General features: G+C 36.4%; 1 protein-coding gene across 2 annotated transcripts in view; it reads left to right on the plus strand.

Annotated features, from left to right (window-relative positions):
• The first annotated feature begins 454 nt into the window (after nt 1–454).
• LOC147331192 (immunoglobulin-like and fibronectin type III domain-containing protein 1) overlaps nt 455–12,387 on the plus strand; it is a 30,443-nt gene continuing 18,510 nt past the window's right edge. Inside the window, exons 1-6 of one of the 2 annotated variants that reach the window (XM_086293327.1) lie at nt 455–619; nt 4,150–4,240; nt 10,353–10,472; nt 11,210–11,352; nt 11,467–11,566; nt 11,705–11,749. In XM_086293327.1, the coding sequence (XP_086149453.1) occupies nt 4,192–4,240; nt 10,353–10,472; nt 11,210–11,352; nt 11,467–11,566; nt 11,705–11,749 (457 nt within the window). In that variant the 5' untranslated portion in view covers nt 455–619; nt 4,150–4,191. The other variant, XM_086293328.1, reaches the window with a different exon arrangement.

Genomic DNA, 12,387 nt, shown 5'->3' on the forward strand with positions numbered 1-12,387 from the left:
TCCCTATTTTGTTAATAAAAGTTGACAGGGTGATAATTATTATGTCCCAGCAGTCAAGAATGGATTGCTTCTGATGAATGCCAGAGTTAGGTTATGAAGTTATAATGCACTGGATGACAGGACATCATCTCTGCACTGAAAACGTGTAGTTTTGTTTAATGTTTTGCAACTTCCCTTTCCAGGTGATATTTGGGTTTAGTTTATAATTAAATTGTGTTGAATAGTATGGTGATTAATTTTTTGTCCATCATTTTATATGCTGGTTGTCTAAACACACATTTTAGAAAGAGACAGAAAGAGAGGGAAAGATTCAGGCTTCAGAAACTGGATTAACGAAAAAAAATTCTTTAATAGGTGTTCAACCTGCTGCCACCCCCCCACCCCTTCACATTACCTCCCTACTTCACCACCCACTCAACCTCCAATGTCTTTGGGGTCACGACTAATACAAAAAAGCCTAAACAGCTTTTGGCAGTCACTGGGTCTGGGCAGTAGAGGAGCATTGAGCTCAGACTTGCACACTGCTGGAAGGATCTATTACACTGAAAAAATTAGGAGAAGGCACAGTGTGACCAGACTGCTGTCTGAAAGGGAAGAGTGCTAAGAGGACTGAGAGCAGGTAGGTGGCCCTCAAAATGAAGGCTGGATAAGTAAATGTAGAAATGAATTGCAAAAGCCTATCCTCTGTAAGTCTGCAGCTGGGAGCGCAATCTGCATGAATACAATGTCTACCATCACTGTTTATATCAGAAAGATGTCAGTACTTTGTAAACAGGTGCTTAACATTGCAATAGAAAAGCTAATGTGTAAATGCATGAGACATGAAGAGATGTTTCTATTTTCCTATCCAAAGACTGAGCTTGAAGCTTAAAAGTGCTTGTAAGTCACGAATGTGGTATCTGATTTCAGTTTCTAAAATTACAGTGCATGCAGGGTTTGCTATCATATTAATAGTTCAGACATACATTAAAACTTACAGGACATGATTTAATTACAAAGAGGACAGAATTGATGTTGCTGCATGAAATCACTTAAGCAAGGCATGTAGGCTTCTCAGTTTGAATTTCATAGCTTTAAATCTGGGAAGCTCATCATAGCAGTATGGTCAGAGCTGTGAGGTTGTTGGGTGATGACTAAGTTTAGAAGGAGGTATCAAATCAATATGTGACCTAAGATTCAAGAAGCTGCATAGAGGGAGTGGGTTGTATTTTGGCAGAGAACTGGATTTCTTTTTACATTAAATGAATTCACAGGGCTACAGTTCACAATGTACAAATCCTCCTAACACTGAGCACATACGGTGCATCTCTCTTGCATTTAAAGATTGAAAAAACAAAGCAAAATGCTGTATTCAGTGTAGTTAGTAGCTTAAATAGACAAAGACCAGCAGACTCATTACAACATACATATTACATGTAGGCTAAGTATTTCTTACATGTTTTGAATACCGAACATATAAACAAATCCACTGGGAGGCTCAAATAGTACCACTAACACTTGGACACTAAAAGACATGTCATCAGACTCAGTTTTGTGTTAGAAAGTGACTTCAGCTGTGCATCTTGTGCACTCAGCTGCAGTCAGTGATGTGTAGAAAAGTGCAGTGAGGGACATTTGAGAAGCTACCAGATGCCATTTCCAGAATATGTAGTCAGCGGTGCAGTCATCTGCAGTAGGTGTCACATGCGCTCCTACGTATTGGGTGCAGTCTAGTTGTCTGCTGTTTCTCAAATTTCTCAAGAGTCTTCTTTACAAATTTCTATATGTTTGAGACTCCATTTCATGTTGGTAACATAGAAAGAGATCATTTCAGTATTGTAAGCAAAAGAAATACATAGATGTCATTACATAATAAAAAAACAATCATCATAAATATATCAGTGCTATTTTTACCACTTTTAATTAAAATGAAGAACATAATAATGAATAAGTACAGTAGTGAAGTATACAGGAAAACATGAGGCAACAACAACCAATACTTTTCTGTAGCAGTGGCCCAGCATTTCAGATAGTCCATCTCCAATTTCAGCAGTGGCGGCTTGTTATCTTGCCTGCAGTGACAGCCAGCCTGCCTACATACTGGTTATATGTAATGATTTTTTGAAGCATGTTTTTTTTTCTTTTGTTTATTTTTTTTAAGTAACAACATTTAATGAAATGCAGCCTGCAGCACAAATCCGTCAATCTCTGGGACAGTGACTAAGACAGATTTATTCTGGAATGCATTGATAATAAAAAAAATGTCTAGAATATCCCCTCCCCCACAAGTCAAAATAAAAAAAAAAACAGATGCAAGCCGCAGCAAAACAGTAAATGATAAGAGCTAGCACAGCAACAACTATTAAGTGGAAGAGAAGATGAGAGCGTTGCCTTTTGCAAGATGTCTCCTTTTTCGTGCTGTTTTCCCTTTACCATATGTGTTGTTCATTCTCAAGACAGACCAAGTGCCAAGATCACTGCTGGAGCCCAGAACCTTTTTAACATATGCTAGAGCATGTGCACAACTATAAATAAAACAGTTATTTGTGGAAATGTTAATGTGGAGATTATTTGACATCCAAATCAGTCAGTCTCTCAAAAGATCATCTCAATAGATCACCCATATCCACCACACACCAGCTTTCAATTCACCCAGCCTAACAACCTTCAAATGATTAGAGGAGTTCATATAGGTTCAAGCACACATGCTTTCTGAATGCCTGAATTTCTGTAAGACCAACATTGAACAAGCAGGATAACAAAGCAAGCATAAATTTAAGAATTACATGAGCAACATTTCAAAGTCATGAGCATTTTGGTTATGTCTGTTTCTTCATTAGTAGAGTGTGACACAGGAACTAAACCATGTTTTAAACACTAAAAACTGTTCAAACACATCCTGAACCAAGGGTAACATATACACACACACACACACACACACACACACACACACACACATATATGTATATATATATATACATATATATGTGAACAAGACTTACCTCTTCACATCAACGTTATCTTCTAAAAATCCATGTTGAGCTACAAAGTAATGACAATAATATTATTTACCCATAAGTAACCACACCCACTGTGAATCTCTGTCCAATGAGGAAGTTAAGACGTCTTAACATGACTCTTTGGTTCAAATTTTACAAGAACAAAAAATAGTAATGGCATAAATCCATATGCATGACCTTTTAGAACTGTGACGAATGCTAATTTGTAAAGTGTTGTGTTGCACCTGATGTTCTAAAAAAAAACCAACCCCAAAACAACAAATAAACTTTTAACTTTTGAGCATCTGAAACAATGTTTCAGTCAAGATGGAAAAACAATTTTCCTTTATAGCTTCATCTCTTCAGCTTTCAAACACTTACGGAGCTAAAAAAAAAGGTGATGTATTGACCACGGTGGTGTGACTCTGAGCCAGTGAAACCCTTGTTGCTCAAGAAATCTCACTAAATGTAGTACTATGGAAAACTTTGATGTATATTTTCACACACACACACCAAATTAATTATCCTCAAATCATTTTGCGGCATTACACAGTCATAAGCATATATCCTAAGCAATTAAATATAAAGAATTTCCTTTGAATTTCATTTGATCCTTGTCACCGACTTCGTCCAGAATTGTACAGAAGATCCCAGAACTCTTCTAAAAACAGTAAAATGTTTAAAAATGTTTGCAGTATAATGTCTGTAAAATTATAAATTTTACACTGGCATGTAAGTTATTGTCATTAACTGGGTGATCATATAATTATTGCTGTACAGTGTGCAGCATTATCAATCTAATTCCAAATCTTCTCCATGTTTATATGAGGTTTCATTGAGCACCTCGGTTAATTAACAAATGTATGCAAAGGAATCCTGAGACACAGAATAATCCCATGTTAAGTCTGACATTCACTGTAAATGACGTTGGCTGAACGGGTGCTGATGATCACTTTGTGCCACTGGAAAAGTAATTAGAGCAGTCTGCTTCAAAAGCACTACATTACTCTATTAAAACTTTTAAATGGCGTCTGCTTAAATTTTCAAAAAGAAAACAATCCCAAAATTAAAAGACTAACACCTCAAACTCTGACACAAATGTCTTATATCAGGGATTTGATTTGAGCCACACTTGTACAGTAGATTTTAGATTTCCTATTCTGTCTTTTAGTGCAGAGCCTTCTGAATCAGCAGAGCTCAAGAGAAAACCAAGATGTCGAAGAAGTCAAAGGTGACCGATCAGACTGCCACTGGGCAGGCGGGTAAGTAAAGAAGCCAGTCAACGGTTAGTATTGCAACCTTGTCACCCTGTACGTTCTATTATTGCAGTGACACACAAGAACAGGATCCTCCTCACAGACAGCAAACAACTAAACTTTATTAAAACTAAAGAGCTGTGTGACACTGCATTCAAGAATAATTAAGACAAGAAAGCAACAGGTAAAAATGACATGCCAAATGGTACTTAAAGAATAAAATTACAATAAAATGTGTAATATGAAGGCCATCACCAACAACTTAAAAAGAAGATAAACAATACAGCTGCCTATTTTCTTCAGTGGAAGCAGTCGATACAAGATCCCTGCAAGATATCGAGATTTTGTGTGGCAATGAGAAAACAGATGCTATTTTTCTTCTTTTTTTCTGTCTAAGAAGAGAAGTCATTTTTCAGTCACTAGCTTCTCCACTCGAATGAAGATGTCGATCAAAGAAATGATCAGCGGCATCACTGACAACACAAGAGAAGATGCAAACAAGCTCTCATCATGTTTAAAAAAGATTTCTTCATGACCAAAGACAAAGAATACTCAGGATTCATCTGAGAAGCAATGCTGGCAATGCAACCGTTGGGGACATGGAAGATCAAAGCAAGATCATCGAAGATTAATTCAACACACACTTGAAGCTGCCACAAATAAAGAGGGAGCTGAAAATGAAATTGTGTCTCTGTTTGATAGAAGACAAAATGAAGGCTTATTTGAAATCATCTTTCCACAAATTGCTTTTCTATTTATACATAATTTCTCTCAAGCACTGCACAGGAAACATCCTGAGATGTCTACCATGAGAAAATGCGTAAGAAAGTGTGAAGCTATGTCTAATCATCAGTTGTACAGTACAGCATTTACATGCTTGCTGTAACAACACATTGCTAACCTCTGTCTTATTTTTTGTCTGTGACTAATGATTTGATGTGCAATGTGTCTCTAAATATTTGGGTCTGCTCAAGTCTGTCTGTTTGTGCTTTTGATTCCTGGGAATATACTGTATATTGTGGTGTTTTATGTCTATTATATGTTATAATCCTGTCGAAGTTCCAACCCAACATGGTGCTTTTGTCAGGATTAATATTTACCTGTCCTGTTCCCTCTCCCACTTTCACATTACGTGTTAAGTTGGCGGTTCTGAAAAAAAGGTTCTGAGGGAGTTCACCCAGACGACAAAGGTATGCGAGCGAAAGACAAAAAACAAAACAGAAAAAATCGAATTACCTGAACGATTCATCTTTGTAAATGCATGATTCCATGATGGGTGAGTTGCATGTATGATATGATCTTCATCATTCATTGAAAGGTGTCATCCAGAATGGATGATATGACTTTCAGTGTCACAACAGATGCATTTCATTGTGACATTTTCAAACCCCTCATATGAATAGTGTCTGCAGGCTGTTGCTAGAGGGCACTGCGGTTGATTGCCATCTGTTGACTGTAGCTTGTAATTTCAAGAAAAAAAAATGCCACTTTTAAAGATGTATTCAAATGCAAAGTAACCTTGTACAATATGCTGGCACAGTTCAGTCTAAATAAGTGAACTTGCTCTACAGGAATGGCATAATGTCTCCTAAAATCTATCTAATGCAACTTGGCACCTGTCACATTAGATAGATTTTTGCACTTTCTAAGGACCCTTAAAAAGTGCAAATTTCATCAAGCTTTAATATAATTACATTGTAATTACTTTTAAACTGCAAATGGCGTGCATTTGGTATAAGTAGAAAGATTACCAGTAAATTATATCTGAGTACTTTCCTCTAATTTGGACCATTCTGTACCCTCTTAAATATTTTGACCTTTGTATTCCTGCTCAACTGTGAAATGTCAAGGTAACCAGCTAAAATGACAGTTCTCAGTATCATTTAATGTCTTATACACGACAGACAAAAGCACTGGGTAACAACCTTTAATCTATCTTTGAATTTAAGAGTTTTAATCCCATTGCTAGAGGAATATAAAATCACGCACCTGCAGTCCACCTTTACAATGAGTGGAAGACAAAGACCTACTGTAATACTGTATGGCACAACACTGTAACAAAAGAGTTCATGAAATTTCTTCAGCTCTGCTATAGACCATGTAAAGATGCAGATTTACAAACCTCCTCTGGTGTTAACTTCAGCACAAAAACTGTGCAACAGGAGACTGACGGCATGGTTTCCTATAGCCAAGTAGCTCCAATAGGTGTAAATATGTAAGTGGCCTGGGACTTTTGGGCCTTTAATGTATTATTTCATTACTCAGTCTAAGGTATAAAATAAATAAATAAAAATAAAACTCATATTCTACCGCAAATCTCACAATTTATACACTGTGACTAGTGCAATGGCGTTTAGTGGCCTGTTCTACTCAGCAGACCTGACCAACTCTGACCCTGACTCTTAAGAAACTTTGCAGTACCAAAACAGCTAACAAGTTTTACATCGATAAGCACAATGAGTCACTTATTCTGCTGCAGTATTTAGTGATGTCGTGGTGATGTCATGTAATATAGTTTAAATGCAACCCTAGTAACAACACCAATTTTACACTAAATTAAATCCAAATTTCAAAGTGTACTCAGTTGTACTACAATCATCCTCACTCAATCTTCCTATAACCTCTAGTATGACATCTTAATTAATCCAATAATAGCACAACAAATCCTTTCTCATAGTTGCGTTTAAAGTTGCACATATTTATTTGTACTTATTTTGCATGTGAAACCAGACATTAATGACTCAATCTTCAGATCACAGGTGTGAGAATCGGCCTGTCAAATCGGCCCGCTGGACAGCTTTAGAAAATATGAAGCAGGCCAACATTTGTGGGCCTTTAACTGTATTTTTTATAGGTTTTACAGCTTTTCCTGATGATAAAGACCTCCCCCACAGCCAGTCATGCTACACCAAAGTAGTTAAGTAATAAATAAACAATTACATTTCAAAATAGTTTTCAGTAAAAAGAAACACTGAGATGTGCTATTGAAATTGCACTTCTTGATCTTATTTTAAGATATCTAAGAGATTAAATGTGTAGTTAAACATCTTTAAACATCTCTACACTGCAAATTAAACAAAAATAAACCAAAATGTTTTTTCATCAGAGCTTTTTCACAAGATAAAACGTATGCAAAGCCATTTTCCTGTGAGACACAGGGGGATTTAACAATAAATTAACAAATAATTTGGAGGATTAGAGAGCATTTTCCAGGGTTTTTTTTAGTTGAGGTTTTAAAAAAATAAACAAACAAAAAACGCACTATAGAGTTTAACTACAGTAGGACAGTATCAAATAAAAACAGTTCAGCACTACTTATCTACAAATGAAAAAGAAAATACATTATTCAGTCCTGTCAGTCTAATCTGACGAAAAGGTTGAAACTGTACTGTTGAGAACACAAACATCTGACAAAAATAAGAACAAACTGGAGAGTGAGCAGGTTTTGACAGTCTACCTGAATAGACTCATTATTCATTCATATCATTCATTCTTTTGTACAGTTGTTTGCTGAGGAAAGCCAAGTGTATGAAACATCATTCAAATAACAAGAGCCTTATGAGACACAAAAACACAAAAAGGGAAAAATATTCATTTAAAAAAAGAGAAAAAAAGAAACAAGGTAAAAGGAGAACGACATTAACGAGATAAATGCATTATCCTCCTGCATTCATTTGCAGGGTGTAAGGGTGCACGGTATAACTACTTAAGTTTTAAAAGTAGATTTTGTTTAAAAAAAAAAATGAAGTGGAATCTCTTTTATGAGTTTGTTTTCCAGCTTTTAAGCAAACACTGAGGGACAAAGACTCTAACAACAGATGGTACAGTTATTATCATTATTACTAATTCATTCCAAAAAGAGGTTCATTGTAAGTGATGAAGATGCAAAAAACACACAAAAGGAAAATTTATTCTGTCGCATCTGTGTTTGGTAGACAATTCAAACAAAACAGGGACATTTCCACTGCGACGGTAGTGCAAATTTTCAATGAAGGCAATCATTTAAGTAAAAAAAAACAAGATATCAGGGATGTGATGTTGAGAAAAGTAGATGTAAGACAACTCAGATATAATATACAGTGGAACCCTGACTTACGAATACCCCATTTAACGAAAAATTCAAGTTACGAAGGAACTTAACGGCAATATTTCTGCCCGTGTTACGGCAAAATGCCCGCGTAACAAAATCCGCTGGCTCTGATTGGCTGAGCCCACAATGCCTACAATGCCCACAATGCCTTCCCAATCATGTGACAACCCCCTTGGCTTTCGTACTTGCGCTTCCGTCGTTGCAGTTAGCAATTAGCCTATAGCCTATCTTTCACTCAAAAGGTGCGATGGGGGCTTCGACTTACGAAAATTTTCGACTTACGAAAGACCCTGTTTTTAATCAAGAACATACGTCTTGTTCAATCTACTTCAGAATGACAGAACTGAATTAAACCTTTTCGTACCACATTTATGCTAATTATTTTTAAATGTTATCTGCAAATTGACCTATGATATCAATGCTTGGCTTTCATGTCATTCTAATCACTGTCTTATTTTGAAAAGCTGATCAACATTTTCATGCACACATGTTGTTTTTATTGTTGCATCATCCTAAAAATTCCACAGTGTGAACATCCAGCTTGCTAACAGCAGCAACACCAGTGTAACGTTATCATCACCGTGCAGCATACAAACCATATATACTATTCAGTAACCCCTGCTGCAAGCAATTTAACTTATTTAATTTAACTAACTAATTTAACAGTGTGCTTCAGACTGCAAAATGCTGGGTGGGGCATTCTGCTCTCACAATCTTTAATAAAAATATAAATATTTTGTAGCTAATATTCTGCCTATTGCAGGTCTTTCACGCAAGGTGAAAATAATTAAAGACCAGGGATCCCTGGGCCAGCTTTATCCTTGTGAACAGCAATCAGTGATGAAGTCTTCGATATTGCTGAGGGTTAGTTCATATGAATACTCTAATAGTACAGCACATATATGTAGATCCAGGTCTGATTCTGTTGACACATATTTTAAAATACAGAATGCATGAGCTAACCTCAACCTTTTTGTTCAGTTTTATCTTTTCTCATACTCACAAATTTAAAATAAACTGTGCTGAGAATAATACAACTAAAGCTGTAAGTGTTTTAGTAAATTATAAATGTGTTTTTTTAAGATTATGTATGCATTAAATTGAAATAGACTGAGAAGAAAAAACTCTTAATCACAATCACAAGCATAACCTATTCCACATGACCAAAGTGCTGATTTTATGCTAAAAGACTGACTTTATTGTTATAATAGCACCAACTATGATCTTACTGGGCTTGAGACTCACACAAATATTTGTCTGAGACTCAAGCCCATAAATATGGCACATGCTAATATCACTAAACACTACACACTTACTACTACAACTACTTCAAATGCCCATAGGTTTGTTAAATTGTTATAGGCAACTCTGTCTTCTTTCACAAAGTTACTTAAAAAACCTAATTAAATATCTCAGTTATACATTCACTGTAATTAACGGTTTATGATTGTTCACCTTTCTCTATGTAAGTGGCTTTTATCCTACTTAAACAGCACTAGGAATTGGATAAACTGCGGGAGCAAGTTCAACAAACCTTCAGCAATATGAAACTATCCTAGCTGATAGCTGACATATTTCATTCCCAAATAAGCTGACTGTTAAAGTATTATTCCTTCCCTTAGAATAAGCACCTGCAGTTTGTAAAGAAAAAGGGGTAGATAATCTTATAAAATGTAGCTTTTCTTAGCCATTTTGTCATGCAGCAGTTGAAATTTGAGCGTGTATTGTGGCATTTTAACATCAGAATATGCATTCTCTTCACACATACTTGATTCATACGTCAGAATGTGACTGTGTTTGCAATTGACCCTGACCTCTTTTTTTTTCTGGTCTGGGTTTTTAATTTCTTTAAATGTGCTGGTTATTTTTTTGATCAAAATATGACTGTTTTTTAGACTTATAGAGTTGCTTTTTTAACATTTTAAGTGATCTATTATCCTCAGTCTGGATCACACAAATTTGTATATATCTGGTCTGCTTTGAAATATTAGGGTTGCCTAATTGCCTAATATGCCTTGATTTGGTTAGGCATCAGGAAGAAGTCAAAAGTGCCTGGTGTCATGATAACACAGTTTATGGAGGAACTTCCAGAGGGAATGACAACTCCAGATTTCACCCGCAAACCGATTGCTCTAACTATTCAAGAGGGTAAGTCTCATGTCATGTCTCAAATGCTTCACAATACAATACAAAAAAATGTGCTGCACACTGACCTACACCTTAAACCTACACAAGTATTACTGACAAATACTGGGAAGTCCTAATTGTTCTGGTGATGTAATTAAACTGAAGTCACTAACAAAAGTATCTATTAAACAGATGACAAAGATAAATTCCAGTGAAACTTTTTAGATGCATGTGATCATGTTTGTGATCAGGTTTTTGAGAAGCTCTTAATCCAGTTTTGAAGAAAAGGGGTATTGCGTGTTCTTATCTGGGTTACTGAATGCTATTGACCACTGCGGTTTTATGTACTGGGAGGGTTTTGTTTTTTTTAGTTGAATAAAAACACATGACATACTACACTATGTCACTGTCAGTAACTACAAGACCAAATCATCATCCCTACACCACCATGCTTGCCAGTTTGTATGAGGCGTTTATGCTGAAATGCCTTGTTTGGATTTTGCCAGACATGGTGTTGTGCATTATGGCCAAACATCTCCTGTAATATTGGGTTGAAATAAATATCATAAAAATGAAGAAAACTAGGAAAAGCCTCAAACCTATCATTTCTGCACACTCAGTGGCAGTGGCAACAGAAATCATTTTAGAATTTCTTAATTTAATGTATTAACATGATCTGGAACATTTGTAACTGGAACATTTCCATTTACTAAGTTATTTTTTCAATACTAAACAATCCTCAACTTTTTCTATTACAGGTAAATTTGCGTTCTTTAAAGCCATAATAGTAGGAACCCCAACCCCTACTGTGACATGGAGTAGAGCAAATGGAGAAATACTTTTTCATCCTTCTGTGTGCCTACAAAAATATGATGAGGCAACCAACGAACACACCATTGAGGTAAGCTCCACAATAGCACTTTCAAGGTACAAGTGATTGTGAGCTGAAATAAATAACAACACTTAATATGCAGTCAAACATAATAAAAATGACATCAGCTCTGTGCTTCATTAGTTCCCTAAAGTTTCTCCAGAAGATGCTGACACCTACAAGTGTTTTGCAACAAATGAATATGGAAGGGCTGTTTGCACTGTTGTTTTAAATGTTATTGAAGGTAAGACTTTTATTCTCTGAAATACTGTCTCTTTCAGATGTGTTAAAGCTGAATTACATATCTTCATGAGCAACTGGTATCTTTATGATGAATTAAAAACAAAACTAATAAATAAATAACTATGTTTACTGTTCACAGTTGGATTTTCCAAGACCAAAGAACTCCAAAAGGCACAAGTCGAAGGTAAGAGCTCATAAACACTTGGTGTTGTATGACCTTGAAATGTTTTCTTAGAAGCATTTAGTGTTTCCTTCACTAAATGGTTCTTCCTGTTAAAAGGGAGTTTTTTTTCTTCCCACTGTCGCCAAAGTGCTTGCTCAATAGAGCAGCGGTAGGCAACTCCAGGCCTCGAGTGCCGGTGTCCTGGAGGTTTTAGATGTGTCCATGATCCATCACAGCTGATTTAAAGGGCTAAATGACTCCTCAGCATTTCTTGAAGTTCTCCAGAGGTCTGGTAATGAACTAATCATTTGATTCAGGTGTGTTAACCCAGGGTGGGATCTAAAACCTGCAGGACACCGGCACTCGAGGCCTGGAGTTGCCTACCCCTGCAATAGAGGGTCATATGATTGTTGGGTTTTTCTCTGTATGTATTATTGTAGGGCAGGGGTCCTGCAGGTTTTAGATCTCACCCTGGGTTAACACACCTGAATCAAATGATTAGTTTATTACCAGGCCTCTCGAGAACTTCAAGACAGAGGAGGTAATTTAGCAATTTGAATCAGCTGTGTTGGATCAAGGACACATCTAAAACCTGCAGGACACCGGCACTCGAGGTCTGGAGTTGCCCACCCCTGTTTTAGGGTGTACCTTACTATATA

The sequence above is a fragment of the Aulonocara sp. 'chitande type north' Nkhata Bay genome, linkage group LG5 (genome assembly GCF_057382095.1).
Source record: "Aulonocara sp. 'chitande type north' Nkhata Bay isolate Kocher_YH1m ecotype deep benthic linkage group LG5, A_spYH_male_GT1.1, whole genome shotgun sequence".
NCBI classification, from domain to species: domain Eukaryota; kingdom Metazoa; phylum Chordata; class Actinopteri; order Cichliformes; family Cichlidae; genus Aulonocara; species Aulonocara sp. 'chitande type north' Nkhata Bay.